At 53.3% G+C, this 26,447-nt stretch overlaps 4 protein-coding genes across 4 annotated transcripts; all 4 read left to right on the top strand.

Annotated features, from left to right (window-relative positions):
* The first annotated feature begins 961 nt into the window (after nucleotides 1-961).
* LOC308058045 (vigilin-like) lies at nucleotides 962-5,214 on the top strand. The gene is made up of 4 exons (XM_080412057.1): nucleotides 962-1,257; nucleotides 2,180-2,334; nucleotides 2,671-2,886; nucleotides 4,538-5,214. Exons 1-4 carry the CDS (start codon nucleotides 1,182-1,184, stop codon nucleotides 4,859-4,861), a joined length of 771 nt encoding a protein of 256 aa, XP_080268183.1. The 5' UTR covers nucleotides 962-1,181; the 3' UTR covers nucleotides 4,862-5,214.
* Nucleotides 4,872-7,543, top strand: LOC308058088 (vigilin-like; the record flags this gene model as incomplete). The annotated part of the gene is made up of 5 exons (XM_080412094.1): nucleotides 4,872-4,892; nucleotides 5,222-5,437; nucleotides 6,289-6,495; nucleotides 6,710-6,817; nucleotides 7,378-7,543. 5 exons carry the CDS (start codon nucleotides 4,872-4,874, stop codon nucleotides 7,498-7,500), a joined length of 675 nt encoding a protein of 224 aa, XP_080268220.1. The 3' UTR covers nucleotides 7,501-7,543.
* A 9,685-nt stretch (nucleotides 7,544-17,228) lies between these two features.
* LOC308058048 (vigilin-like) lies at nucleotides 17,229-20,408 on the top strand. The gene is made up of 3 exons (XM_080412061.1): nucleotides 17,229-17,528; nucleotides 17,865-18,080; nucleotides 19,732-20,408. Exons 1-3 carry the CDS (start codon nucleotides 17,319-17,321, stop codon nucleotides 20,053-20,055), a joined length of 750 nt encoding a protein of 249 aa, XP_080268187.1. The 5' UTR covers nucleotides 17,229-17,318; the 3' UTR covers nucleotides 20,056-20,408.
* On the top strand, nucleotides 20,066-21,725 carry LOC308058087 (vigilin-like; the record flags this gene model as incomplete). Its single annotated transcript, XM_080412093.1, has 3 exons — nucleotides 20,066-20,086; nucleotides 20,416-20,631; nucleotides 21,477-21,725. 3 exons carry the CDS (start codon nucleotides 20,066-20,068, stop codon nucleotides 21,723-21,725), a joined length of 486 nt encoding a protein of 161 aa, XP_080268219.1.
* Between the last annotated feature and the right edge of the window lie 4,722 nt (nucleotides 21,726-26,447).

The following is a 26,447-nucleotide window of genomic DNA, read 5'->3' as shown; positions in this document are numbered from 1 at the left end:
GGGCCTGGCGGCCGGAAGATCTCGCGCTGTACGGAAACACAGGGCCCCCCTCCAGATAGCCAGCAGCTTTTGATTTATGATGTAAGCAGACGGAAGTGACATTGTAAACCTAGGCTATATAGTGTCACGTCGTTCAGCAATAAACGCCATTTGCCATCCACCACATTGGTGTCTGTGAGCTGATGGACCGCGCGGCCAGGGGTCGGCCGCCGTGCCGTTCCTGAACCAGGTCACCGCGCGCCTGTAAAAAAGGCAACACCCCACCCCGCAGCTCCCCTCGACTGCTTCCTCCTCACCAGCACCTGCTCAGCACCCCAGAGGGGCTTCCCGGAGAGTTCCCGGAGAGCCGGGGAAGGGGCTGTCCTGCACCGCCCCTCCAGACGGGCGCTGCGCAGGCAGACCCCCGAGCCCCGCCAAGGGAGGGCAGCGCCGCTGGCCGCCCCCCTCCCGCCGCGTCTCCTCACCTGCGCCCCGCGCCTCGCGCAGCCAGCGACCCCGACCACCGCTGCCACGCGCGCACAGCTGGCGGGAAGAGGGGCCCCTCGGCCTCGTGCCCAGCACAGGCTTCGCTGCAGGCCTACGAGAGGTAAAGCCGGTCCCGGGGCACCATCCTGGTGAAGAAGAGAGAAGTGCGTGACCTGCCAACACAGGGGTGGCCCCGCCCCCATGTGCCCTTTGGTCGGTTGCTATGGGAACGAGTCGGGCTGTTCCCCTGGCAACCGGCTGACAAAGGGCACACAGGGGAGGGACCACCCGTATGTTGGGAGGTCACACACATCTCTTCTTGACCACGATGGCGGCAGGCCCCTCGGCCTCGTGCCCAGCACAGGCTTAGCTGCGGGCCTACTAGAGGTAAAGCCAGCTTGGGGTGTCCCCCTTTCCAAGAGGCTTCTTAGGTTGCACATCCTCTGCCTTCCTAACGAGGAGCTCTGGTTTTGATGCCCACTGTGCTGTCAGGAAAAATCCCCCCTGAGTTTCTGTGTGGTTCAGCAAGAGAACAGGGCAGCAGACTGGCCCTGTAGGCGCTTCTCAAGAGGCCGGCTGGAAAAGTGCTCAGGAAACACGTCATTTGCCTTCCTGGAGTGACTTGTGTGCATCTTGAGTGGTGCTGGTAACAGTGTTGCCTCCTCTGTCTCTTCCAGTGGCATACCCGGATTGTGTGTGTGCGTGGGAAGTCGACGATGAGCTCGGTGGCAGTTTTGAGCCAGGAGAGCTTTGCCAAACACCGCAGTGGCTTGACGCAGCAGCAGGTGAAAGGTGAGAAGACACAGCTGAGTTCCTGTGATGTGCCTCTAAGTAGAGACTGCGCAGGCAAGGTTCCTTGCTCTTAGCCAAGCTCGCTCCATGCCTCCGGCTCCCCCTAATTAGGTGTCCAGGCACGGCGTTCGCCATTCCTAGGCTGGCGGCCTGCCAGACTATGGCTTTCCACCAACAGGAGCACATCGGTGGTGCTGCACAGTGCAGGGCCAGGCGGAGGCAAGCCTCAGATCTTCACAGAGCTCTGGCTAGCAACGCTGTCAGCCGTGGGGCAGGGCATGTGCAAGCAGGGGTCATTGGGCTGCAAGAGAGCCTCGTGGGATCAGTGTGCTGGATTGTCACCTCCTCCTTTGCTCAGCCAGGTGCTGGGGAAAGTCGGTATAACCGTATTGGCTGACTCACTGATGGGTCTCGGCACCCATTCTCCAGCTGCGAGCTGGCCCGCTTGGCACAGCCCAGTGCCCAGCTGAGTCGAACATAAGCTACAGGCTTTCCCTGGACTCTGCCCCAACTAGAGTGCTTCTGCTTCTCTCTGCCTTCTTCCTGGGCATGTGTCTGTCTTGTCCCCTTCTGACCTACAGCCTTGCTGTGTCCCTTTGATTTCTTTCTCCTTGGCCTGTTGTCCCCTGATGAAGCTCCTCTCAACAAAGCTGGCGATAATGTGCTGTGTTTGCTGCCACCATTCACTTGCACGGTTGCTTCCTGCATCCGTAGCGGCACCTACTGCAGTCTGTGCTGTGCTGAGCTCAGCTGAGCTCCAGACTCGGCTGCTCTCCACAAGCATAACTGTAGCAGGGTGAATAGTAGTGCACAAGTCCTTTGTTGTCCCTCTTTGATGATGCCTCAATAGAGTTGCACTGCCTATGAATGGGGACGTTTCTGTGGGGAGAGCATCTCATTGGCCTTGTTTGCTTCACCCCAGTAACAGCTTTAAACTCGGAAGAAGAGAAGGATCCTCCCACCTACGAGGAAGCCTTCCCTGCGCTCCCTGAGAAAGCACCATGTTTGGAAGCTGCCCGGGAACCTGCTGGGCCCTGGAGCAAAATCCGGCCAATAAAGGCTTCTGTCATCACTCAGGTTGGTGGGAGTGGGTGTCTTATCTCCCTCCTTTTCATCCCTCCAAAAAGTAGGTGAAGCGAAGCTTTCCCTGGAGTATGAAATCCCTTAGTGTGCCAGAGTAACTGCCTCTTTGCTGTCCTTTGCCCTGGGGCACAAGGAAGACTGCGGCTGAATGCTAGGACGGCTCTGGAGGGGGAGGGATGTGTTGAAAACTGCCCAGACAAAGCTCTGCATCCCTGTTGCACAGTCAGCTGGAACAGGCCTGAAGGGAGGATTGCAGAGGGAGGCACTGACAATCAAAAGCACACTGACACCTTGCTGTGCCCTGCTTGTGTCTGTCCCGTGGCTGAGCAGGTGTTCCATGTGCCACTGGAGGAGAGGAAATACAAGGACATGGATCGGTTGGGAGAAAGCAAGCAGGCCAAGATCTGCCTTGACATCATGCAGAAGACGGGAGCTCACCTGGAGCTGTCTCTCGCAAAGGACCAGGGCCTTTCGATCGTGGTCTCTGGCAAGCCGGAAGCAGTCACGAAGGCTCGGAAGCAGATTGTCGCTCGACTGCAGACTCAGGTGAGGGCATCTAACTGTTTCTGCCTTCAGCTTTGCTCTTCCCCAAGACTCGCAAATGCTTTGAGACCCTTGGGCCCGTGTGCTTGTAAGCCAAAGAGGTGTGTTTTCACATGACTAATTCAGCTTTGCCATACGTTTTCAAAGCACCCAACTGGCAATTTGGAATGGGAATGAGGCTTAAAATAGGGTTCCAAGGTAATTACAGGCCGTGGTGTTGCATGAAGCGTGGAGTCTGCGATCTCTGGAACATTTGAGTTGCAACCAGTGACTTTGTGCTGAGGTGCTGGTGCTGGAGGGGGTGCAGGAGCCTCACACACAAAGCTAGTAGTGTGTGAGAACGGGACTGTGCTTTTCCTGAAGCCCTTCAGAGGAGAACGTGGAAGGCTGGGAGAAAGAAAAGTAGAGAAAAGGAAGTCCTGCCAAAAGCCAAAAGCTTCGGGTCAGGGTTCTGCCTTGTGTAGCTCAAGGCACACTGGTAAGGAGCCACAACCCTGTTGTTTCGGTTGCTTCAGTCCTCTAGGTTTTGATCTCTTACCTTAAGGTTCTTGAGCTCATAGTCAAGGTGGTAGCTCTTGTTAGGATGTATCGCAGCCAGGTGTTGCAGTGTGTTTTAAAGTATAATGCCAAAGGTAGGTAATGCGATGTTAATACCATGTCTGCTTAGTGCTGTTCAGCCCCTGTGTCATACCCTGCCAGAGGAAAGAGAAAGGAACAAAACCCTACATCCACAATGTGCATCTGAAAAATCAGTTCAGGTCGTGCCGCCACAGATCCATGAGCCACTGTTCTCAAATATACCTCCTACTGCCCTGGCCCCAGGTCGGGAAGGTGTGTCTGTATTCCAGCTTCTCTTAGGCTTGGCTGGCTTCAGGACAGGAACACAGAGCTGAAAAGTCACACCGAGTGATCTTTTCTTCATCTTTCATTTTTCCATTATAGCTTGAATGTTCATTGTCTGATTGCTGTTAGTGGTTACCTAATCACAGGGACCAGGAGCACGATAGCAGTCATCAGCTACCAGACCTGTACAAACTCAGTGAGAAGGGAAGAAGTCAGGAAGCCCTCGTATAGACCAGCCCTTTAATGGTAGATTGAGAAGGACCCCTTTTGCATGTGGGGCCTTCTAGAAGCAGTCCCAGGAGCAGCACGTGCTACACTTGAAGACACCTTAGCACTTAAGTAGCGGTGAGCATCTGCTAGCTGCCTGCCTCCTGCAGTAGGTTTCTGGTGTTGAATTTCTCTTTCCTAGGAGTCATACTGTATGTCTTGTTCTCTGTAGCCTTGGCAGCAGGTGTCAGAGTTCAGATAAACTCCAGCTGTGCGCTGTCATCTCAGTTGTTGTCTGGTGTCTTACACTGGAGGAGAGGCACCTCCTCGTCTGTGTCGGAAGGCCTTTGCTAATTCAGGGTACCGCTCCTGTGCAAACAGAAGGGGTTTGTGGGAAAGGTGGGGTCTATACTCCTGGCACGGAGGCGCTGTAGATCAGCTGGTACAGTGTCAGCCCTCAGACAGAGTGCGCTGGGAAGGCGTTGTGTTTGCTCTGAGGAGCAGTACCACTGAGCAGCGTCTACCTTGCTTTCCCTGGCTCTGTTCCTGTGGATCTGCCAGTGCAGGCAAGGCTTTTCACAGATGCTTGGTTCTTCTGCTGCAGGCTTCGGCAACAGTTGCCATCCCCAAGGAGCACCACCGTTTTGTCATTGGAAAGAAGGGTGCGAAGCTGCAGGACCTGAAGCTCAAAACTGCAACCAAAATGCAGGTCCCCCGCCCAGATGACCCCAGCAACCAGATCAAGATCAGCGGCACTAAAGAAGGGATTGAGAAGGCCCGGCACGAGATCCTGCTTATCTCCGCTGAGCAGGTACCTCAGTACTGTGATCTCTCTCATGGCATTGGCTGCTCAGCCATTTTGCTTCCCCGTGGTGTAGTCGGAGTTTGCAGCCACCGTGGCTACAGTCAGTGGCTAACGTTAGCCTGAACGGAGACGTATGCTGTGCCACTCGCTGGCTGTGTGAGCACCGCTGCCAGGTCCTGAAACTTCTTGTGCTGCGTTTTGTCCATCTCTGAAGCCAAAACAAGCATTTGATAGTTGAAGCGACGCGTCTTAGGTGCCAGCTGAGATAAGGCAGGAGATCACAGGGGTGAATATCGTAAACAAGGAGCAGCAGCAGCAACCGTATTTGTAGATTGAAAGAGGTGGAGATCTACAAGCCCGCCAACTGAGAAGGTTGCTTGGGCCAGAGTGTCAGGCAGGACACCCCTGGGAACTTAGCTGTGCCTGGCAGAGACTGTAATATAGAGGGCAGTTCCCACCAAGGTCTGTTGTGGGCTCTTCCAGGATAAGGGTGCCGTGGAGCGGCTGGACGTGGAGAAAGTGTACCACCCTTTCATTGCTGGCCCTTACAACAAGCTGGTGAGGGAGCTCATGCAGGACACAGGGACGCGCATCAACATTCCTCCACCCAGTGTCAACAAGACCGAGATAGTCTTCACCGGAGAAAAAGAGCGACTAGCCCAGGCTGTGGCTCGAGTTAAGAAGATCTATGAGGAGAAGGTACGCATGGTCCATAAAGCTTCCCACCTTCCCCTGGCACCTGCTCCTAGGCACTCTTCCCTTCTTGTTCTACTTTTGTGCATCCCTCCGTTGCATCTGGCTCAGCAGCCCTTGCAGTACATGACCCCGAATCCTACCGTTTCCTCACTCGGCAGAGTGGGAGCCGGGCAGATACTATCCGGGAGGTGACAGATTTCTCGCTTTTCTGTACCGTGGGAATTAGCAGGCCACCAAGAGCTCCCCTGGCTCTTGTTCACACCGGGGCTACTAAGGAAGGAAAGAAGTGTGAAGTCTGCAGTGGTGGCCAGCTGACAGTATCAAAGTTGCTACCTAAGTAGAAGTTGCTGAAGAGCGAATGTCACTCCAGTTTATTTCCCACAGCCAACGCTGCTGTGAATATCCTTGTTGTGGGTTGCTGGGCTGTTTTTCCTCGTGGTTAGGTCTGTATTTGTACCGGTCTGGATTTCAACAATCGGCTTATAGCCTGCACAGTGTTGCATCACAGCACTGCCTGGGAGACGGCTGGGAGTTGAACCCTGTTGTCCAACGGGGGGACGGGGGGGACGACAACGACAACGACATGCCTGTGTGTGCGTGTGGTCTCTTCCATGCCGTGTCCCAGGGAGCTTGACACAGCATGCTAGTTTTGTACTTCCCCTGTGAATTTTTGAGCACAAGCCTTTCTGCAGGCAGGGGCCCAAGGGGTGCTAGGGTACTGCCGAGCCACTGTGCTCAGCTTGGCTTTGCTCTTTGCTGGGTGCAGAGTCTGACTGCATCTTGTGCCTCTTCCTGTCGCTCTTGTCCTTCCCCGCCCCCTTGTGATTGACACCTCAGTGTCTCTGCCCCTACAGAAAAAGAAGACTACTACTATTGCAGTGGAGGTGAAGAAGTCCCAGCACAAGTATGTCATCGGCCCCAAGGGGAATTCCCTGCAGGAGATCTTGGAGAAGACTGGAGTCTCTGTCGAGATCCCACCCATTGACAGTAGCTTGGAGACGCTGATACTGCGAGGCGAGCCTGAAAAACTGGGGCAAGCATTGACTGAAGTCTATGCAAAGGTACTGACAAGATGGGCTAGGCCTCCTTTGAAGGTCCCATGAAGATACATTTGTGAGCACTGACGGCTGTAGCGGGGGTGCTCTCTCTTGGGCCATTAGAGGTGCAGCTTAGAAGTCAATACCGGAGGTGCAGCATGGGAATTGGAACTGAATTGTTGGGAAGGCCTCTTCCAGTTTGTCCATCAAACAGCTTCTCTGTTTTTCTGTCTCTCAGGCCAACAGTTTTACCGTCTCCTCGGTCTCTGCCCCCTCTTGGCTTCATCGTTTCATTATTGGAAAGAAAGGACAGAACCTGGCCAAAATAACTCAGCAGATGCCAAAGGTATGGATGAGCTGGTTAGCTTAGCACCCCCGGCGTAGAAAAAGGTTTAGTCCAGATCACTCGTCACGGGAGAGAGAGGTGTATTCTAGCGTGGGTAAACCCAGGGGGAAATGACACAGATCTTTGCTGTTCAAGGGAACCCTCTCTTTTACTGCTGCAAACACTGCTCATCCTATGTTATTGTCATGGGTTGAGCCCTTCCAAGGAAGCTTTATGTGGTGCTGTTTTGAGAACTGATGTAGCAGGATACCTGGAAATGCTGAGTGCAGCAAGGCTTCTCCCTGGTGAGTTAGACGGTATCTAGATAAAGGCTAGATGAGTAAACTTCTCCAAAGCCCTTGCAGAAACCGGGACAGCACCAGAGCCTTGGGCTCTAGGCACTGCCATATGGCTGACATCGTTAAGTTACTGACTTGGGAAATTGTGGGGATTTTGTTTGGGCTTTTTGGAAGAGGCGCATCTCTTAGTGGCAGGGATCGATGGTGTAGGCCTGACCAAGAGCATTGGCCTGGCTTGGATCTTGGCAAATTCTTAAGAGATTCATTGTCTTTCACCTCAAGGTTCGCATCAAATTCACTGGAGGAGAGGATAACATCACTTTGGAAGGGCCTACAGAAGATGTGCATGTGGCTCAGGAACAGATTGAAGCCATGGTCAAGGAACTGATGAGCTGGAGTTACTAGTTCCAGTAAGAAACTGGGGGAAGAAGGGGCAACAGAGCAGAGGGGCCCCTGCTTAGGGCCCTGCTTAGGGCCAGAAAAAATTAGAACTTGTTTTTTGGCAATTGTTCATTGAAACACGTACTTTGTGTGCTAACGCAAACTGTCAGCATTCCTAGAGTTGTATGTAACATGCCGCCTGTGTGGCTGAGGGCTGCCCGGCAAGTGTGATGTGTGTGAGAGACACAGTTTAACTGTGAAGTGAGTGGGGGGTCCCGATCTGCGTTTCCGTGTTCCCCGCGAGGGGGCCGGCCAGAGACGGACGAAGCGATTGAAAAGTCGACGTATGAAGTGGTGGAATGCACTATTAGATATTAGAATGGGGAACTGTGGACCAAACACTAGAACGAATGTCATTTGGGAAAAGCACGAACGCGGGGCCCCAGGTCAGTAAAGGGGAGTCAGAGGCCTTGGGAATACAGCCTATTAAACCCTGTTCCACAGGCAGTAACGTAACATTTGAGAACCGAACGGCAAGTCAGGAAGATCCTTTCTTGCTGTGGCAGGCCGCTTGTGTAAGGCTTTTATTGTCTGCCGAGGCTGCTGGAGTAAATGAAGAGAACCAGTCCTTTGGGCGGGAGTGCTGAGGCAAGGCACTTTGTAAAGCGTTCCCCAAAGCAAGGGCAACCAAGTCACGCCTCGTCCTGGCTTTGTGGCTTTAGCAGTGCTTCCTGGCTCTTATTGTTGCAGGTGCTGTTTTCCTGCCTGAAGCCCTGGGGCTCCTGGGTAGCCGCCACCCCCGCAGCCCGCAGCTGCTGTCCTCAATAAAATGATCTTTCCTCTCTTCTGACTACGTCTGCCATGTGATAATTGGGGACTGGGCAGATATTGTTTGGTGGTGCGTCCTAGGGGAGGACTTTGGGATCATCCCTTGGCCCAGACTCCTTGCCAGTGGGCATCACGGCTGAGCTTTATGACTCACAGCACAGTCACACAGGGAGGTGGGGGCCGGATGGCACCTCTGGAGGTGTCACTGTCCCCTCAGCTCCTGCTCGGATTCTGGCTAAGACACAGCCTGTGCTCAGGCTCGATGGATGCTCCACTGGGGAGCAGCGCCATTAGCTCAGAGCCGGGACAACACGCAGGCAGACACGGTGCCGCCGCTGACCATCACCTGCAGCTCGCTGTCCCCTGCGGCCGTCATCCCTGCACACTGACTGATGGGCAGTTTCTCCAGATGCCCACGCTCAGGGCAACGGTATAAAGCAAACTGCCACGCTGGCCACTACAAATACGTCGGCTCGCCCAAAAAGCTTTTCCAGCAGCTCCAACAGCAGCCGGACTGCTGAGGCTTTTGTGCGTCCCAGTGTGATACGGGAGACGCCCGCACCCTGATGGAGGACGAAGGATGAGCACTCTCACCATCAACCAGCTAACTGTTGCTCATAGGCTGCTGTGGTTCAAGCGGGGCCGCCAGCTGTGCAACACACAGCTGCTCGCTCCCTCCCTCCCTCCCTCCCCAGGGGGATGGCAGGGAGAACTGGGAGGCTCAAAGGGAGAAAACTCGTAGGCTGAGGCCAAGGCTTTGATGTGTGCAGGGGAACGTGCTGGTGCAGTTTGTGATTGAAAACTGCGGGGACATCTTTGGGGAGGAGGTGGCCGGCCCCTCCCCTCCATCAGCTGAGGAGGTGCCAGCACCTGTGGACAGGTGCACAGGTATGAGGAGGGGCTGAGGGTTTTCAAAATCTGGGGCTTCTGGTCCAATTCCTTATTGTGCTGCTGGTGGATTTTGGTTTAGGTGTTGTCCACTTCCACGAGGTCACTTTGCTGCACGTGCTTTTGTGTTCCATGGGTGCGTTTGGAAGATCAAAGGAGCCGTGCAGGTGAAGCAAACGCAGAGCCCCAGGCAAAAGACTTCTTGCACACAGCACCCTCTCTGTTCATCCTCTACAAAGAAGCAGGGGCAGCTATGGTGGTGAAATCAGAAATAGTAGAGGGATGTCAGGCCAAGAAACACTGACACGTTTCTCATGTATGACAGTAGTTTCTGATAGGGCCAAGCAGCTGCTGTGCCTCCTCCTGCCATTGGATCTCTTGTCTGTTTGACTTTTCCCACCCTCTAATGATAGAGAAGAAAAACCAGAAAGGTTGTTTCTCAGATGCATTGGGAATGCACTTAATCAATCTAAATACCTACAAGAAGTCAAATACAAAATCGCAGATTTAAAAATAAAAGGCTCACGCCCCAGAATGGGATAATGCTGCCCAAGGGATAACGGCAGAACCGTGTCCCAGGAAGGCAGAAGCAAGCCCAGCAGAACGAAGCTGGCAAGGGTCTGTCCTACCCTCCAAGGCCCCTCCAGTTTGTGGTGCCCCAGCCCGCAAGAAGGGGCAGCCCATCATCCCAATTCATCAGAGCTCCTGAAGCCTATCTTGCGACCGTGCAAAATATGGATAATGCAAAGCAACCAAAGGGATCTCATTTGAGGAGCTAAGGTAGCAATTTGGAAAACGGTAGCTTACTACTCCAGGTGTCTTGCCACCTTTCAACTTCAACCTTTCCGGTTCAGGCACTTGTACCTTTGCCTCCAACCACCCCCGAGAGCACAGCAGACTCCTCGGTAGACCCGGAACAGCTGATGAGCCTTTCAGAGGAAAGAAGGTAAAATGAGCTCCCTTTGTTTAAAATGAGAACTGATTCCAGTTGATCGTGGTTTTACCTCTCTAATAAACACTGTGGAATGTCAAGGTTTGCAGGGTCTTTCGTTTCAGGAAAATGAAAAGCAAAGAAACAGAAAGGGAAAACAGGTCTCTGGAGAAGAGGCTGAAAGCACACCAGAAGAGAAAAGGAGAGAAGAAAAGCTTTTCGAGATCAAGCGCTGAAAAAATTCAGGAAGGTCAAGAAGCCCAGGTGTATCCAGACACTGCTGTCCATCTCTCAAAACTCTGAACACTGCACTAAGTGCATGAACTATTTTTAGCGTGCACAAAGATGGCCCCGGATAGGAAGCAGACACCTGCCTTTTGGAAAAAAATGCGTGTCAGCAGGAAACTGCCGTTCCCAATGTTGCAGGTTTGGTTTTGCACTTACTGAAGTACTGTTTGCTCAAGGGTAAGCAGACACCTTGCCACAAGAGCCTCGACCCTTAGCTATTTACCTAGCTACCGAAATAAAGAGGCAAAGTAAGTCCCGCTGTTCTGTCCATGTTAGCAATCCTCACGCTGCCCTGCATCATCTGGATCCCAAATATGCAGCAACGTTGTTCCAGGTCACTACATACGCTTTAGATGCTGGCCCTTTTTCAAAAGGCCGCGGTTCACCTGAGGTAATTTGGGGGCGGGTGGTGGTGTTTGTGGTGGTGGTGTGTGTATTGGGATGGACACTTTTTAGTTTCTTACTTCTTCTTCCCTTACCAGTAAACAGAGGTCTATTTCTCAAGATCTTGAGAAATGTCCTGAAAAAAAGTTTTCATGACTTTTTTGTATATAGATGAATACTCTTTTAATGTACACTATTTCACTGTTGCTAGAAGTACTATATTCCACTTCACATGGCTTGCTTCAGTGACAGCCTTGTACCGTAAATTCATATCGTGTACCCCCTTTTTCTTGGGGTCCACAAGTTGCGATGCCTGCAGTTTGTAGTCCCTGCATGCACAGGCTATCTGCCCTGGCTGAAACCTGACAGGATAACAAACGGTGATTGCTTCAGGCAGCTTCCCTATGCAGATGTCCCCGGAACCCCTTTGGAAGAGTAACCCGGAGAGGGTGCTTCAGGGAAACCACAGGCACTTCCAAAGCACGGAACTAATGAGCAGGACATGCACGGGAGAGTCTGTGTTTAGTAGCCACCTTATAGCTTGAAGTGAGCGATTCTTATTTGCTTTCCAAATCCATTTTCCTCCTGCCTAACCCAACTGGAAGAGTGAGTTCCACCGCATTTTGTTGTGATGTACTGAATGTATTCTTTTTTAAAAGCAGGTGCCACCTTCTTGGCTTTGCTTCACGCTTTGTGCTGTCCCCTTTTTCTACGTACAAGAAACCCCGCTGAAGACAGAGCGTTGATGGTTCTATTCAGCTGCAGGGGAACTGCCATGGCGGCTGTAAGAGAGGGGCAGGGCCGGGCGCAGGCCGGGGGGTTTATCCGTTCTGAGCCCCTCGACCCCTGCTGTGCATATCTGACAGCCCTGCCTCGCTCACAGCCGCTGTCCCAGAGGGAACAAAGCCCAGGAGAGAAAGTTCTCTGTCGGCTCAGGGGAAGCACCATGCAGGGGTGCAGCACCCTCGTGTTGCAGCCAAAGTGATAAACGGGCCTTGCTTAGCGCAGCTCTCCGTGCAAAAACCTCCGTGGCTGCAAGGATCTCAAGCCTCGACTCTGAGCGCTCAATGGAGCTCCCTCCCAGCCAGCCGAGATTCCCGACCGTCCTGACGTGGCGCTTTCCCTCCCAGCAGCGCCCATGCCCATTGACTGCCTTTCGCTTGCAGCCGGCTCTAATGCCGGCATCAACCCTGCACTCCAGTTTTTGGCCTCTCTGAGTGTTGCTCACTAGGATAGCCCCGAGAGTGACACCCCCTCACCCCCACCCCCCCACCCCCAACCCCCCTGCCGGCTGCCCCCATTGTGTCCATAGGGATAGCGGTTTGCCTGCGGGCATGGTGGGATGGTGTTTCTTCCAGGAACCACATCTGGGGGGGCTTGCGCCGCCCGGGCTCACAGCTGGGGAGGCGGATTCCCCGCTCGCAGGGGCTGGGGGCGAGGGGAAGTGTTTTAGGGACGGACCATGGGGGCCGGAGGGAGGGGTTTGAGGGACGGACGCCGAGGAAGGCCTCCTGCCTGCAGCGATGGCTCAGGCCCAGGGCAGGGCTCTTCTCTGGATGCCACGGGGTCGGTTGCAAAGGAGCAGGCTGCCCCATGCAGGGAGCAGGTGCGTGCCGGGGCTGCCAGGGGCCCTGCCTGCCTGTTCCCAGCCCAGCCCCAGCTGGGGCCAGCCCTGCGCTGCAGCCCTGGGGCCGAGGCGCACGGAGCCGGGCATTGCTGAGGGTGCTGCACCCTGACGGGCCCCGCCGCCAGCTGCCGGCTGCCCTGGGCTGCCCCTCGCTCTCCCCAGCTCTGCCTGCTGCCAGTGCCGGGGGCATCGCCACGGGGCTTGCCCCCTGCCCACAGCTGCCCTGACCCACATCTGCAGCTGTACGTGGTGCCCACATCGCACAGCTGGGGCGGGGGTGGCAGGTCTCTCTGGTGGCAGCCTGGGGCTGGGGGCAAAGCCAAGCCCATCCCTCGCTTGTGATCTTTGTCCCCAGGGAGAGCCAGTGCAGACGTGTGCTGCGCTGGAGAGTGTCCCGCGGGGAGGTGACGGCCGACTGCAGAGCAGCACTGAGACAGGCGCGACAGCAACGGCAGCCGGTGGCCGCAGAGCAGCCCAGGGGAGCTGGTTCCCTCGACGGGCCCCAAAGCAGCCTTCCTCAGCCCCAGCTTTTGGTGACGTGTGGAGCAGCGCAGGGATGTCTCTCAGGATTACAAGGTTATGGTATGCCACTGGTTAAGCGAGTAAAGTGTTAAAGCGTGTTATTGTTATGGACAGAATGTGGGTTTGCTGACCTGGGTTCCTGGGGTAATGGTAGTGTGATCTTGTGTTCTGTGTGTTGGTTTTTTTTTGTGGAGAGTGCCTTTTCTCAGCTTTTTGGCCTTTGCAGGGTTTGGATGGGGGCCATTGGTTTGTGTGTGAAGATTCTTCTGGTTGTTTTTCTGCTGTGCTGGTGGATGGTGGTGTTTTTTCTGTCTTGAAACCATCCTTACTGGTCTAATATATCTCCTGCAGGTCAGGCAGTGTCACTTCTGGTGTGGTCTGACTCATTTCTGGTGAGTTGGTAGGTAGGTATGGAGGACTTGTGGTCCCTCCTGGGAGGATGACTACTAGAGGACTAAGAGGCAAATCTGTGGAGGGGTGAGAGGACTGCTGGCCCATAAGTAGTGACTGTCAGAGGACTAAGTGTACTTGAATTTACGTGGGCTTCCAAATTCATGGTTGTTTCTCCTGCCTTGCGGAAGAGCCATGGGAAGTCACCAGCCACACGGAAGGATAAAGGGTTTCCCACGGCTACGTGGCTTTCTGGGTTTTGCTTTTGAGTAAGAAAGTCTTGTCTCTACATGAGTGCAACTATGAACGGTCAATTTTGCTGACTTTAGAAAGCAGGGAGCAGCACTTTTCTGATGTGCCTCACAAGGCTGCAAGGACAGAGTGAGAACCAGCAAGAGGATTCCTTCCTGTCACCTTCTCCAGGGGAACAGTGCTGCACTTTCACAAGGTGAGCTCTGGTTCTGCGTGAGGGCACAAGTTTTTGGTCAATTTTCTCACCACAGAAAGCCGGGAGCCAAACTTTTGTGCTGTGCCTCATCACATGGCTTCCAAGTCAGGGTGAGAAACAGCCAGAGAATTCCTCCCTGTCACCTTCTCCAGGGGAGCAGTGCTGCACTTTTCCAAGACGTATTTTTTTGTTTGGCTCTGCATGAGTGCAAAAGGTTTGAGTCAATTTTCTCACCACAGAAAGCAGGGAGCAGAACTTTTGTTCTGTGCCTGACAGGGCTACCAGGGCAGGGTGAAAAGCAGCAAGAGAATTCATTCCTGGAACCTCCTCCAGGGGAGCAGTGCTGCACGTTCCCAAGGTGGCTTCTTTTGGAATGTGAATGATTCCATGTATGAGTGGTCAATTTTCTTTTTCTCAGAGCAGAAAGCAGGGAGCAGAACTTTTGTGCTGTTCCTTACATGGCTGCAAGGGGAGGGTGAGAAACAGCAAGAGAACTCCTTCCTTGCACCTTCTCCAGGGGAGCAGTGTTGCATTTTTACTTTCCAAGGTGACTTCTTGGGTCTGTGTATTATTGCAAATGTGCCGTGTAAATTTTTCTCACCCCAGAGAGCAGGGAGCAGAATGTTTGTGCTGTGCCTCACACGTCTGCCAGGGCAGGGTGAGAAGCAGCAAGAGAATTCCTTCCTGGCACCTTCTCCAGGGGAGCCATGCTGCGCTTTCCCAAAATGTGTTTTTTTGGCTCTGCATGAGTGCAAAAGCTTTTGGTCAATTTTTCACCACAGAAAGCAGGGAGCAGAACTTTTATGATGTGCATCATATGTCTGCCAGGGCAGGTTGAGAAGCAGCAAGAGATTTCCTTCCTTGCACCTTCTCCAGGGGAGCCATGCTGCCCTTTCCCAAAATGTATTTTTTTGGCTCTGCATGAGTGCAAAAGCTTTTGGTCAATTTTTCACCACAGAAAGCAGGGAGCAGAACTTTTATGATGTGCGTCATATGTCTGCCAGGGCAGGTTGAGAAGCAGCAAGAGGATTCCTTTCTGGCACCTTCTCCAGGGGAATTTCCCAGTTCCCGAGAGACTGCTGGTGCCGGCTGCAAGGGCGCTCCCAGACAAAGGGTGGTCCTGTGTGATGCTGGGGTTGGAATTGGTGATGTCTCCTTTCCTTAGTCTCGTTAAGGCTTTGCAGTGACAATTTGGTGCTTCGCTCCTATTGCTCCTTTATCATATCGCTCACAATAGCTACTGCTGTTTCCTTTCATCGTATTGCATGCTATTGTCCTTTATTATAATACAAGAAACTACCTTGGATATGTTTCAATGATTGATGTATTTGATCGATTTGATGTGGAGTTCATCTTTGCTGGGTATCCAGTCAGTCAGCAAGACATAATTTGGTGTAGTGGGCAGCATATGAAGCAAAAATGTCTTTATTTAGGAAAAAAAAAATGTTCCTCGACTTGCTATTGTCAGGTGGGAACCATTTCCTTATGGTGTTTGGGCCAGAGTGGTCTGGTGGTGCTGGGCAGTTGGGCCATGCCAGGGACAGAGGTACGGGGGCAGGGGAGGGGGCGGAGGAAGGGGTTTAGGGACGGACGGGTGGGAATTGATGAAGGATTTTAGGGATGGACCGGGGTGTGGGGGTGTTTGTGGGTATGGGGGGGGGGTGTGGGTGTGGGTGTGTGCCCCACCCCGCAGCTCCCCTCAGCTGCTTCCTCCTCACCAGCACCTGCTCAGCACCCCAGAGGGGCTTCCCGGAGAGTTCCCGGAGAGCCGGGGAAGGGGCTGTCCTGCACCGCCCCTCCAGACGGGCGCCGCGCAGGCAGACCCCCGAGCCCCGCCGAGGCCGCTGGCCGCCCCCCTCCCGCCGCGTCTCCTCACGTGCGCCCCGCGCCTCGCGCAGCCAGCGACCCCGACCGCCGCTGCCACGCGCGCACAGCTGGCGGGAAGAGGGGCCCCTCGGCCTCGTGCCCAGCACAGGCTTCGCTGCAGGCCTACGAGAGGTAAAGCCGGTCCCGGGGCACCATCCTGGTGAAGAAGAGAGAAGTGCGTGACCTGCCAACACAGGGGTGGCCCCGCCCCCATGTGCCCTTTGGTCGGTTGCTATGGGAACGAGTCGGGCTGTTCCCCTGGCAACCGGCTGACAAAGGGCACACAGGGGAGGGACCACCCGTATGTTGGGAGGTCACACACATCTCTTCTTGACCACGATGGCAGCAGGCCCCTCGGCCTCGTGCCCAGCACAGGCTTAGCTGCGGGCCTACTAGAGGTAAAGCCAGCTTGGGGTGTCCCCCTTTCCAAGAGGCTTCTTAGGTTGCACATCCTCTGCCTTCCTAACGAGGAGCTCTGGTTTTGATGCCCACTGTGCTGTCAGGAAAAATCCCCCCTGAGTTTCTGTGTGGTTCAGCAAGAGAACAGGGCAGCAGACTGGCCCTGTAGGCGCTTCTCAAGAGGCCGGCTGGAAAAGTGCTCAGGAAACACGTCATTTGCCTTCCTGGAGTGACTTGTGTGCATCTTGAGTGGTGCTGGTAACAGTGTTGCCTCCTCTGTCTCTTCCAGTGGCATACCCAGATTGTGTGTGTGCGTGGGAAGTCGACGATGAGCTCGGTGGCAGTTTTGAGCCAGGAGAGCTTTGCCAAACACCGCAGTGGCTTGACGCAGCAGCAGGTGAAAGGTGAGAAGACACAGCTGAGTTCCTGTGATGTGCCTCTAAGTAGAGACTGCGCAGGCAAGGTTCCTTGCTCTTAGCCAAGCTCGCTCCATGCCTCCGGCTCCCCCTAATTAGGTGTCCAGGCACGGCGTTCGCCATTCCTAGGCTGGCGGCCTGCCAGACTCTGGCTTTCCACCAACAGGAGCACATCGGTGGTGCTGCACAGTGCAGGGCCAGGCGGAGGCAAGCCTCAGATCTTCACAGAGCTCTGGCTAGCAACGCTGTCAGCCGTGGGGCAGGGCATGTGCAAGCAGGGGTCATTGGGCTGCAAGAGAGCCTCGTGGGATCAGTGTGCTGGATTGTCACTTCCTCCTCTGCTCAGCCAGGTGCTGGGGAAAGTCGGTATAACCGTATTGGCTGACTCACTGATGGGTCTCGGCACCCATTCTCCAGCTGCGAGCTGGCCCGCTTGGCACAGCCCAGTGCCCAGCTGAGTCGAACATAAGCTACAGGCTTTCCCTGGACTCTGCCCCAACTAGAGTGCTTCTGCTTCTCTCTGCCTTCTTCCTGGGCATGTGTCTGTCCTGTCCCCTTCTGACCTACAGCCTTGCTGTGTCCCTTTGATTTCTTTCTCCTTGGCCTGTTGTCCCCTGATGAAGCTCCTCTCAACAAAGCTGGCGATAATGTGCTGTGTTTGCTGCCACCATTCACTTGCACGGTTGCTTCCTGCATCCGTAGCGGCACCTACTGCAGTCTGTGCTGTGCTGAGCTCAGCTGAGCTCCAGACTCGGCTGCTCTCCACAAGCATAACTGTAGCAGGGTGAATAGTAGTGCACAAGTCCTTTGTTGTCCCTCTTTGATGATGCCTCAATAGAGTTGCACTGCCTATGAATGGGGGCGTTTCTGTGGGGAGAGCATCTCATTGGCCTTGTTTGCTTCACCCCAGTAACAGCTTTAAACTCGGAAGAAGAGAAGGATCCTCCCACCTACGAGGAAGCCTTCCCTGCGCTCCCTGAGAAAGCACCATGTTTGGAAGCTGCCCGGGAACCTGCTGGGCCCTGGAGCAAAATCCGGCCAATAAAGGCTTCTGTCATCACTCAGGTTGGTGGGAGTGGGTGTCTTATCTCCCTCCTTTTCATCCCTCCAAAAAGTAGGTGAAGCGAAGCTTTCCCTGGAGTATGAAATCCCTTAGTGTGCCAGAGTAACTGCCTCTTTGCTGTCCTTTGCCCTGGGGCACAAGGAAGACTGCGGCTGAATGCTAGGACAGCTCTGGAGGGGGAGGGATGTGTTGAAAACTGCCCAGACAAAGCTCTGCATCCCTGTTGCACAGTCAGCTGGAACAGGCCTGAAGGGAGGATTGCAGAGGGAGGCACTGACAATCAAAAGCACACTGACACCTTGCTGTGCCCTGCTTGTGTCTGTCCCGTGGCTGAGCAGGTGTTCCATGTGCCACTGGAGGAGAGGAAATACAAGGACATGGATCGGTTGGGAGAAAGCAAGCAGGCCAAGATCTGCCTTGACATCATGCAGAAGACGGGAGCTCACCTGGAGCTGTCTCTCGCAAAGGACCAGGGCCTTTCGATCGTGGTCTCTGGCAAGCCGGAAGCAGTCACGAAGGCTCGGAAGCAGATTGTCGCTCGACTGCAGACTCAGGTGAGGGCATCTAACTGTTTCTGCCTTCAGCTTTGCTCTTCCCCAAGACTCGCAAATGCTTTGAGACCCTTGGGCCCGTGTGCTTGTAAGCCAAAGAGGTGTGTTGTTACATGACTAATTCAGCTTTGCCATACGTTTTCAAAGCACCCAATTGGCAATTTGGAATGGGAATGAGGCTTAAAATAGGGTTCCAAGGTAATTACAGGCCGTGGTGTTGCATGAAGCGTGGAGTCTGCGATCTCTGGAACATTTGAGTTGCAACCAGTGACTTTGTGCTGAGGTGCTGGTGCTGGAGGGGGTGCAGGAGCCTCACACACAAAGCTAGTAGTGTGTGAGAACGGGACTGTGCTTTTCCTGAAGCCCTTCAGAGAAGAACGTGGAAGGCTGGGAGAAAGAAAAGTAGAGAAAAGGAAGTCCTGCCAAAAGCCAAAAGCTTCGGGTCAGGGTTCTGCCTTGTGTAGCTCAAGGCACACTGGTAAGGAGCCACAACCCTGTTGTTTCGGTTGCTTCAGTCCTCTAGGTTTTGATCTCTTACCTTAAGGTTCTTGAGCTCATAGTCAAGGTGGTAGCTCTTGTTAGGATGTATCGCAGCCAGGTGTTGCAGTGTGTTTTAAAGTATAATGCCAAAGGTAGGTAATGCGATGTTAATACCATGTCTGCTTAGTGCTATTCAGCCCCTGTGTCATACCCTGCCAGAGGAAAGAGAAAGGAACAAAACCCTACATCCACAATGTGCATCTGAAAAATCAGTTCAGGTCGTGCCGCCACAGATCCATGAGCCACTGTTCTCAAATATACCTCCTACTGCCCTGGCCCCAGGTCGGGAAGGTGTGTCTGTATTCCAGCTTCTCTTAGGCTTGGCTGGCTTCAGGACAGGAACACAGAGCTGAAAAGTCACACCGAGTGATCTTTTCTTCATCTTTCATTTTTCCATTATAGCTTGAATGTTCATTGTCTGATTGCTGTTAGTGGTTACCTAATCACAGGGACCAGGAGCACGATAGCAGTCATCAGCTACCAGACCTGTACAAACTCAGTGAGAAGGGAAGAAGTCAGGAAGCCCTCGTATAGACCAGCCCTTTAATGGTAGATTGAGAAGGACCCCTTTTGCATGTGGGGCCTTCTAGAAGCAGTCCCAGGAGCAGCACGTGCTACACTTGAAGACACCTTAGCACTTAAGTAGCGGTGAGCATCTGCTAGCTGCCTGCCTCCTGCAGTAGGTTTCTGGTGTTGAATTTCTCTTTCCTAGGAGTCATACTGTATGTCTTGTTCTCTGTAGCCTTGGCAGCAGGTGTCAGAGTTCAGATAAACTCCAGCTGTGCGCTGTCATCTCAGTTGTTGTCTGGTGTCTTACACTGGAGGAGAGGCACCTCCTCGTCTGTGTCGGAAGGCCTTTGCTAATTCAGGGTACCGCTCCTGTGCAAACAGAAGGGTTTTGAGGGAAAGGTGGGGTCTATACTCCTGGCACGGAGGCGCTGTAGATCAACTGGTACAGTGTCAGCCCTCAGACAGAGTGTGCTGGGAAGGCGTTGTGTTTGCTCTGAGGAGCAGTACCACTGAGCAGCGTCTACCTTGCTTTCCCTGGCTCTGTTCCTGTGGATCTGCCAGTGCAGGCAAGGCTTTTCACAGATGCTTGGTTCTTCTGCTGCAGGCTTCGGCAACAGTTGCCATCCCCAAGGAGCACCACCGTTTTGTCATTGGAAAGAAGGGTGCGAAGCTGCAGGACCTGAAGCTCAAAACTGCAACCAAAATGCAGGTCCCCCGCCCAGATGACCCCAGCAACCAGATCAAGATCAGCGGCACTAAAGAAGGGATTGAGAAGGCCCGGCACGAGATCCTGCTTATCTCCGCTGAGCAGGTACCTCAGTACTGTGATCTCTCTCATGGCATTGGCTGCTCAGCCATTTTGCTTCCCCGTGGTGTAGTCGGAGTTTGCAGCCACCGTGGCTACAGTCAGTGGCTAACGTTAGCCTGAACGGAGACGTATGCTGTGCCACTCGCTGGCTGTGTGAGCACCGCTGCCAGGTCCTGAAACTTCTTGTGCTGCGTTTTGTCCATCTCTGAAGCCAAAACAAGCATTTGATAGTTGAAGCGATGCGTCTTAGGTGCCAGCTGAGATAAGGCAGGAGATCACAGGGGTGAATATCGTAAACAAGGAGCAGCAGCAGCAACCGTATTTGTAGATTGAAAGAGGTGGAGATCTACAAGCCCGCCAACTGAGAAGGTTGCTTGGGCCAGAGTGTCAGGCAGGACACCCCTGGGAACTTAGCTGTGCCTGGCAGAGACTGTAATATAGAGGGCAGTTCCCACCAAGGTCTGTTGTGGGCTCTTCCAGGATAAGGGTGCCGTGGAGCGGCTGGACGTGGAGAAAGTGTACCACCCTTTCATTGCTGGCCCTTACAACAAGCTGGTGAGGGAGCTCATGCAGGACACAGGGACGCGCATCAACATTCCTCCACCCAGTGTCAACAAGACCGAGATAGTCTTCACCGGAGAAAAGGAGCGACTAGCCCAGGCTGTGGCTCGAGTTAAGAAGATCTATGAGGAGAAGGTACGCATGGTCCATAAAGCTTCCCACCTTCCCCTGGCACCTGCTCCTAGGCACTCTTCCCTTCTTGTTCTACTTTTGTGCATCCCTCCGTTGCATCTGGCTCAGCAGCCCTTGCAGTACATGACCCCGAATCCTACCGTTTCCTCACTCGGCAGAGTGGGAGCCGGGCTGATACTATCCGGGAGGTGACAGATTTCTCGCTTTTCTGTACCGTGGGAATTAGCAGGCCACCAAGAGCTCCCCTGGCTCTTGTTCACACCGGGGCTACTAAGGAAGGAAAGAAGTGTGAAGTCTACAGCGGTGGCCAGCTGACAGTATCAAAGTTGCTACCTAAGTAGAAGTTGCTGAAGAGCGAATGTCACTCCAGTTTATTTCCCACAGCCAACGCTGCTGTGAATATCCTTGTTGTGGGTTGCTGGGCTGTTTTTCCTCGTGGTTAGGTCTGTATTTGTACCGGTCTGGATTTCAACAATCGGCTTATAGCCTGCACAGTGTTGCATCACAGCACTGCCTGGGAGACGGCTGGGAGTTGAACCCTGTTGTCCAACGGGGGGACGGGGGGGACGACAACGACATGCCTGTGTGTGTGTGTGGTCTCTTCCATGCCGTGTCCCAGGGAGCTTGACACAGCATGCTAGTTTTGTACTTCCCCTGTGAATTTTTGAGCACAAGGCTTTCTGTAGGCAGGGGCCCAAGGGGTGCTAGGGTACTGCCGAGCCACTGTGCTCAGCTTGGCTTTGCTCTTTGCTGGGTGCAGAGTCTGACTGCATCTTGTGCCTCTTCCTGTCGCTCTTGTCCTTCCCCGCCCCCTTGTGATTGACACCTCAGTGTCTCTGCCCCTACAGAAAAAGAAGACTACTACTATTGCAGTGGAGGTGAAGAAGTCCCAGCACAAGTATGTCATCGGCCCCAAGGGGAATTCCCTGCAGGAGATCTTGGAGAAGACTGGAGTCTCTGTTGAGATCCCACCCATTGACAGTAGCTCGGAGACGCTGATACTGCGAGGCGAGCCTGAAAAACTGGGGCAAGCATTGACTGAAGTCTTTGCAAAGGTACTTACAAGATGGGCTAGGCCTCCTTTGAAGGTCCCATGAAGATACATTTGTGAGCACTGACGGCTGTAGCGGGGGTGCTCTCTCTTGGGCCATTAGAGGTGCAGCTTAGAAGTCAATACCGGAGGTGCAGCATGGGAATTGGAACTGAATTGTTGGGAAGGCCTCTTCCAGTTTGTCCATCAAACAGCTTCTCTGTTTTTCTGTCTCTCAGGCCAACAGTTTTACCGTCTCCTCGGTCTCTGCCCCCTCTTGGCTTCATCGTTTCATTATTGGAAAGAAAGGACAGAACCTGGCCAAAATAACTCAGCAGATGCCAAAGGTATGGATGAGCTGGTTAGCTTAGCACCCCCGGCGTAGAAAAAGGTTTAGTCCAGATCACTCGTCACGGGAGAGAGAGGTGTATTCTAGCGTGGGTAAACCCAGGGGGAAATGACACAGATCTTTGCTGTTCAAGGGAACCCTCTCTTTTACTGCTGCAAACACTGCTCATCCTATGTTATTGTCATGGGTTGAGCCCTTCCAAGGAAGCTTTATGTGGTGCTGTTTTGAGAACTGATGTAGCAGGATACCTGGAAATGCTGAGTGCGGCAAGGCTTCTCCCTGGTGAGTTAGACGGTATCTAGATAAAGGCTAGATGAGTAAACTTCTCCAAAGCCCTTGCAGAAACCGGGACAGCACCAGAGCCTTGGGCTCTAGGCACTGCCATATGGCTGACATCGTTAAGTTACTGACTTGGGAAATTGTGGGGATTTTGTTTGGGCTTTTTGGGAAGAGGCGCATCTCTTAGTGGCAGGGATCGATGGTGTAGGCCTGACCAAGGGTATTGGCCTGGCTTGGATCTTGGCAAATTCTTAAGAGATTCATTGTCTTTCACCTCAAGGTTCGCATCAAATTCACTGGAGGAGAGGATAACATCACTTTGGAAGGGCCTACAGAAGATGTGCATGTGGCTCAGGAACAGATTGAAGCCATGGTCAAGGAACTGATGAGCTGGAGTTACTAGTTCCAGTAAGAAACTGGGGGAAGAAGGGGCAACAGAGCAGAGGGGCCCCTGCTTAGGGCCCTGCTTAGGGCCAGAAAAAATTAGAACTTGGTTTTTGGCAATTGTTCATTGAAACACGTACTTTGTGTGCTAACGCAAACTGTCAGCATTCCTAGAGTTGTATGTAACATGCCGCCTGTGTGGCTGAGGGCTGCCCGGCAAGTGTGATGTGTGTGAGAGACACAGTTCAACTGTGAAGTGAGTGGGGGGTCCCGATCTGCGTTTCCGTGTTCCCCGCGAGGGGGCCGGCCAGAGACGGACGAAGCGATTGAAAAGTCGACGTATGAAGTGGTGGAATGCACTATTAGATATTAGAATGGGGAACTGTGGACCAAACACTAGAACGAATGTCATTTGGGAAAAGCACGAACGCGGGGCCCCAGGTCAGTAAAGGGGAGTCAGAGGCCTTGGGAATACAGCCTATTAAACCCTGTTCCACAGGCAGTAACGTAACATTTGAGAACCGAACGGCAAGTCAGGAAGATCCTTTCTTGCTGTGGCAGGCCGCTTGTGTAAGGCTTTTATTGTCTGCCGAGGCTGCTGGAGTAAATGAAGAGAACCAGTGCTTTGGGCGGGAGTGCTGAGGCAAGGCACTTTGTAAAGCGTTCCCCAAAGCAAGGGCAACCAAGTCACGCCTCGTCCTGGCTTTGTGGCTTTAGCAGTGCTTCCTGGCTCTTATTGTTGCAGGTGCTGTTTTCCTGCCTGAAGCCCTGGGGCTCCTGGGTAGCCGCCACCCCCGCAGCCCGCAGCTGCTGTCCTCAATAAAATGATCTTTCCTCTCTTCTGACTACGTCTGCCATGTGATAATTGGGGACTGGGCAGATATTGTTTGGTGGTGCGTCCTAGGGGAGGACTTTGGGATCATCCCTTGGCCCAGACTCCTTGCCAGTGGGCATCACGGCTGAGCTTTATGACTCACAGCACAGTCACACAGGGAGGTGGGGGCCGGATGGCACCTCTGGAGGTGTCACTGTCCCCTCAGCTCCTGCTCGGATTCTGGCTAAGACACAGCCTGTGCTCAGGCTCGATGGATGCTCCACTGGGGAGCAGCGCCATTAGCTCAGAGCCGGGACAACACGCAGGCAGACACGGTGCCGCCGCTGACCATCACCTGCAGCTCGCTGTCCCCTGCGGCCGTCATCCCTGCACACTGACTGATGGGCAGTTTCTCCAGATGCCCACGCTCAGGGCAACGGTATAAAGCAAACTGCCACGCTGGCCACTACAAATAGGTCGGCTCGCCCAAAAAGCTTTTCCAGCAGCTCCAACAGCAGCCGGACTGCTGAGGCTTTTGTGCGTCCCAGTGTGATACGGGAGACGCCCGCACCCTGATGGAGGACGAAGGATGAGCACTCTCACCATCAACCAGCTAACTGTTGCTCATAGGCTGCTGTGGTTCAAGCGGGGCCGCCAGCTGTGCAACACACAGCTGCTCGCTCCCTCCCTCCCTCCCTCCCCAGGGGGATGGCAGGGAGAACTGGGAGGCTCAAAGGGAGAAAACTCGTAGGCTGAGGCCAAGGCTTTGATGTGTGCAGGGGAACGTGCTGGTGCAGTTTGTGATTGAAAACTGCGGGGACATCTTTGGGGAGGAGGTGGCCGGCCCCTCCCCTCCATCAGCTGAGGAGGTGCCAGCACCTGTGGACAGGTGCACAGGTATGAGGAGGGGCTGAGGGTTTTCAAAATCTGGGGCTTCTGGTCCAATTCCTTATTGTGCTGCTGGTGGATTTTGGTTTAGGTGTTGTCCACTTCCACGAGGTCACTTTGCTGCACGTGCTTTTGTGTTCCATGGGTGCGTTTGGAAGATCAAAGGAGCCGTGCAGGTGAAGCAAACGCAGAGCCCCAGGCAAAAGACTTCTTGCACACAGCACCCTCTCTGTTCATCCTCTACAAAGAAGCAGGGGCAGCTATGGTGGTGAAATCAGAAATAGTAGAGGGATGTCAGGCCAAGAAACACTGACACGTTTCTCATGTATGACAGTAGTTTCTGATAGGGCCAAGCAGCTGCTGTGCCTCCTCCTGCCATTAGATCTCTTGTCTGTTTGACTTTTCCCACCCTCTAATGATAGAGAAGAAAAACCAGAAAGGTTGTTTCTCAGATGCATTGGGAATGTGCTTAATCAATCTAAATACCTACAAGAAGTCAAATACAAAATCGCAGATTTAAAAATAAAAGGCTCACGCCCCAGAATGGGATAATGCTGCCCAAGGGATAACGGCAGAACCGTGTCCCAGGAAGGCAGAAGAAAGCCCAGCAGAACGAAGCTGGCAAGGGTCTGTCCTACCCTCCAAGGCCCCTCCAGTTTGTGGTGCCCCAGCCCGCAAGAAGGGGCAGCCCATCATCCCAATTCATCAGAGCTCCTGAAGCCTATCTTGCGACTGTGCAAAATATGGATAATGCAAAGCAACCAAAGGGATCTTATTTGAGGAGCTAAGGTAGCAATTTGGAAAACGGTAGCTTACTACTCCAGGTGTCTTGCCACCTTTCAACTTCAACCTTTCCGGTTCAGGCACTTGTACCTTTGCCTCCAACCACCCCCGAGAGCACAGCAGACTCCTCGGTAGACCCGGAACAGCTGATGAGCCTTTCAGAGGAAAGAAGGTAAAATGAGCTCCCTTTGTTTAAAATGAGAACTGATTCCAGTTGATCGTGGTTTTACCTCTCTAATAAACACTGTGGAATGTCAAGGTTTGCAGGGTCTTTCGTTTCAGGAAAATGAAAAGCAAAGAAACAGAAAGGGAAAACAGGTCTCTGGAGAAGAGGCTGAAAGCACACCAGAAGAGAAAAGGAGAGAAGAAAAGCTTTTCGAGATCAAGCGCTGAAAAAATTCAGGAAGGTCAAGAAGCCCAGGTGTATCCAGACACTGCTGTCCATCTCTCAAAACTCTGAACACTGCACTAAGTGCATGAACTATTTTTAGCGTGCACAAAGATGGCCCCGGATAGGAAGCAGACACCTGCCTTTTGGAAAAAAATGCGTGTCAGCAGGAAACTGCCGTTCCCAATGTTGCAGGTTTGGTTTTGCACTTACTGAAGTACTGTTTGCTCAAGGGTAAGCAGACACCTCGCCACAAGAGCCTCGATCCTTAGCTATTTACCTAGCTACCGAAATAAAGAGGCAAAGTAAGTCCCGCTGTTCTGTCCATGTTAGCAATCCTCACGCTGCCCTGTATCATCTGGATCCCAAATATGCAGCAACGTTGTTCCAGGTCACTACATACGCTTTAGATGCTGGCCCTTTTTCAAAAGGCCGCGGTTCACCTGAGGTAATTTGGGGGCGGGTGGTGGTGTTTGTGGTGGTGGTGTGTGTATTGGGATGGACACTTTTTAGTTTCTTACTTCTTCTTCCCTTACCAGTAAACAGAGGTCTATTTCTCAAGATCTTGAGAAATGTCCTGAAAAAAAGTTTTCATGACTTTTTTGTATATAGATGAATACTCTTTTAATGTACACTATTTCACTGTTGCTAGAAGTACTATATTCCACTTCACGTGGCTTGCTTCAGTGACAGCCTTGTACCGTAAATTCATATCGTGTACCCCCTTTTTCTTGGGGTCCACAAGTTGCGATGCCTGCAGTTTGTAGTCCCTGCATGCACAGGCTATCTGCCCTGGCTGAAACCTGACAGGATAACAAACGGTGATTGCTTCAGGCAGCTTCCCTATGCAGATGTCCCCGGAACCCCTTTGGAAGAGTAACCCGGAGAGGGTGCTTCAGGGAAA

The sequence above is a fragment of the Falco punctatus genome, assembly GCF_963210335.1.
Source record: "Falco punctatus genome assembly, contig: scaffold_23, whole genome shotgun sequence".
Taxonomy (NCBI): Eukaryota; Metazoa; Chordata; class Aves; order Falconiformes; family Falconidae; genus Falco; species Falco punctatus.
The sequence above is the reverse complement of the archived record's forward strand: the minus strand, read 5'-3'. Positions and strand labels throughout refer to the sequence as shown.

What these genes read in the sequence shown, in the direction of transcription:
- LOC308058045 (XM_080412057.1), top strand. Translation starts at nt 1,182, where the DNA reads ATGAGCTCGGTGGCAGTTTTGAGCCAGGAGAGCTTTGCCAAACACCGC. An exon ending in AGGCTTCTGTCATCACTCAG is followed by an intron (nt 2,335 to 2,670) that starts GTTGGTGGGAGT and finishes GTGGCTGAGCAG; the next exon opens with GTGTTCCATGTGCCACTGGA. An exon ending in TCGCTCGACTGCAGACTCAG is followed by an intron (nt 2,887 to 4,537) that starts GTGAGGGCATCT and finishes CTTCTGCTGCAG; the next exon opens with GCTTCGGCAACAGTTGCCAT.
- LOC308058048 (XM_080412061.1), top strand. Translation starts at nt 17,319, where the DNA reads ATGGGGGCGTTTCTGTGGGGAGAGCATCTCATTGGCCTTGTTTGCTTC. An exon ending in AGGCTTCTGTCATCACTCAG is followed by an intron (nt 17,529 to 17,864) that starts GTTGGTGGGAGT and finishes GTGGCTGAGCAG; the next exon opens with GTGTTCCATGTGCCACTGGA. An exon ending in TCGCTCGACTGCAGACTCAG is followed by an intron (nt 18,081 to 19,731) that starts GTGAGGGCATCT and finishes CTTCTGCTGCAG; the next exon opens with GCTTCGGCAACAGTTGCCAT.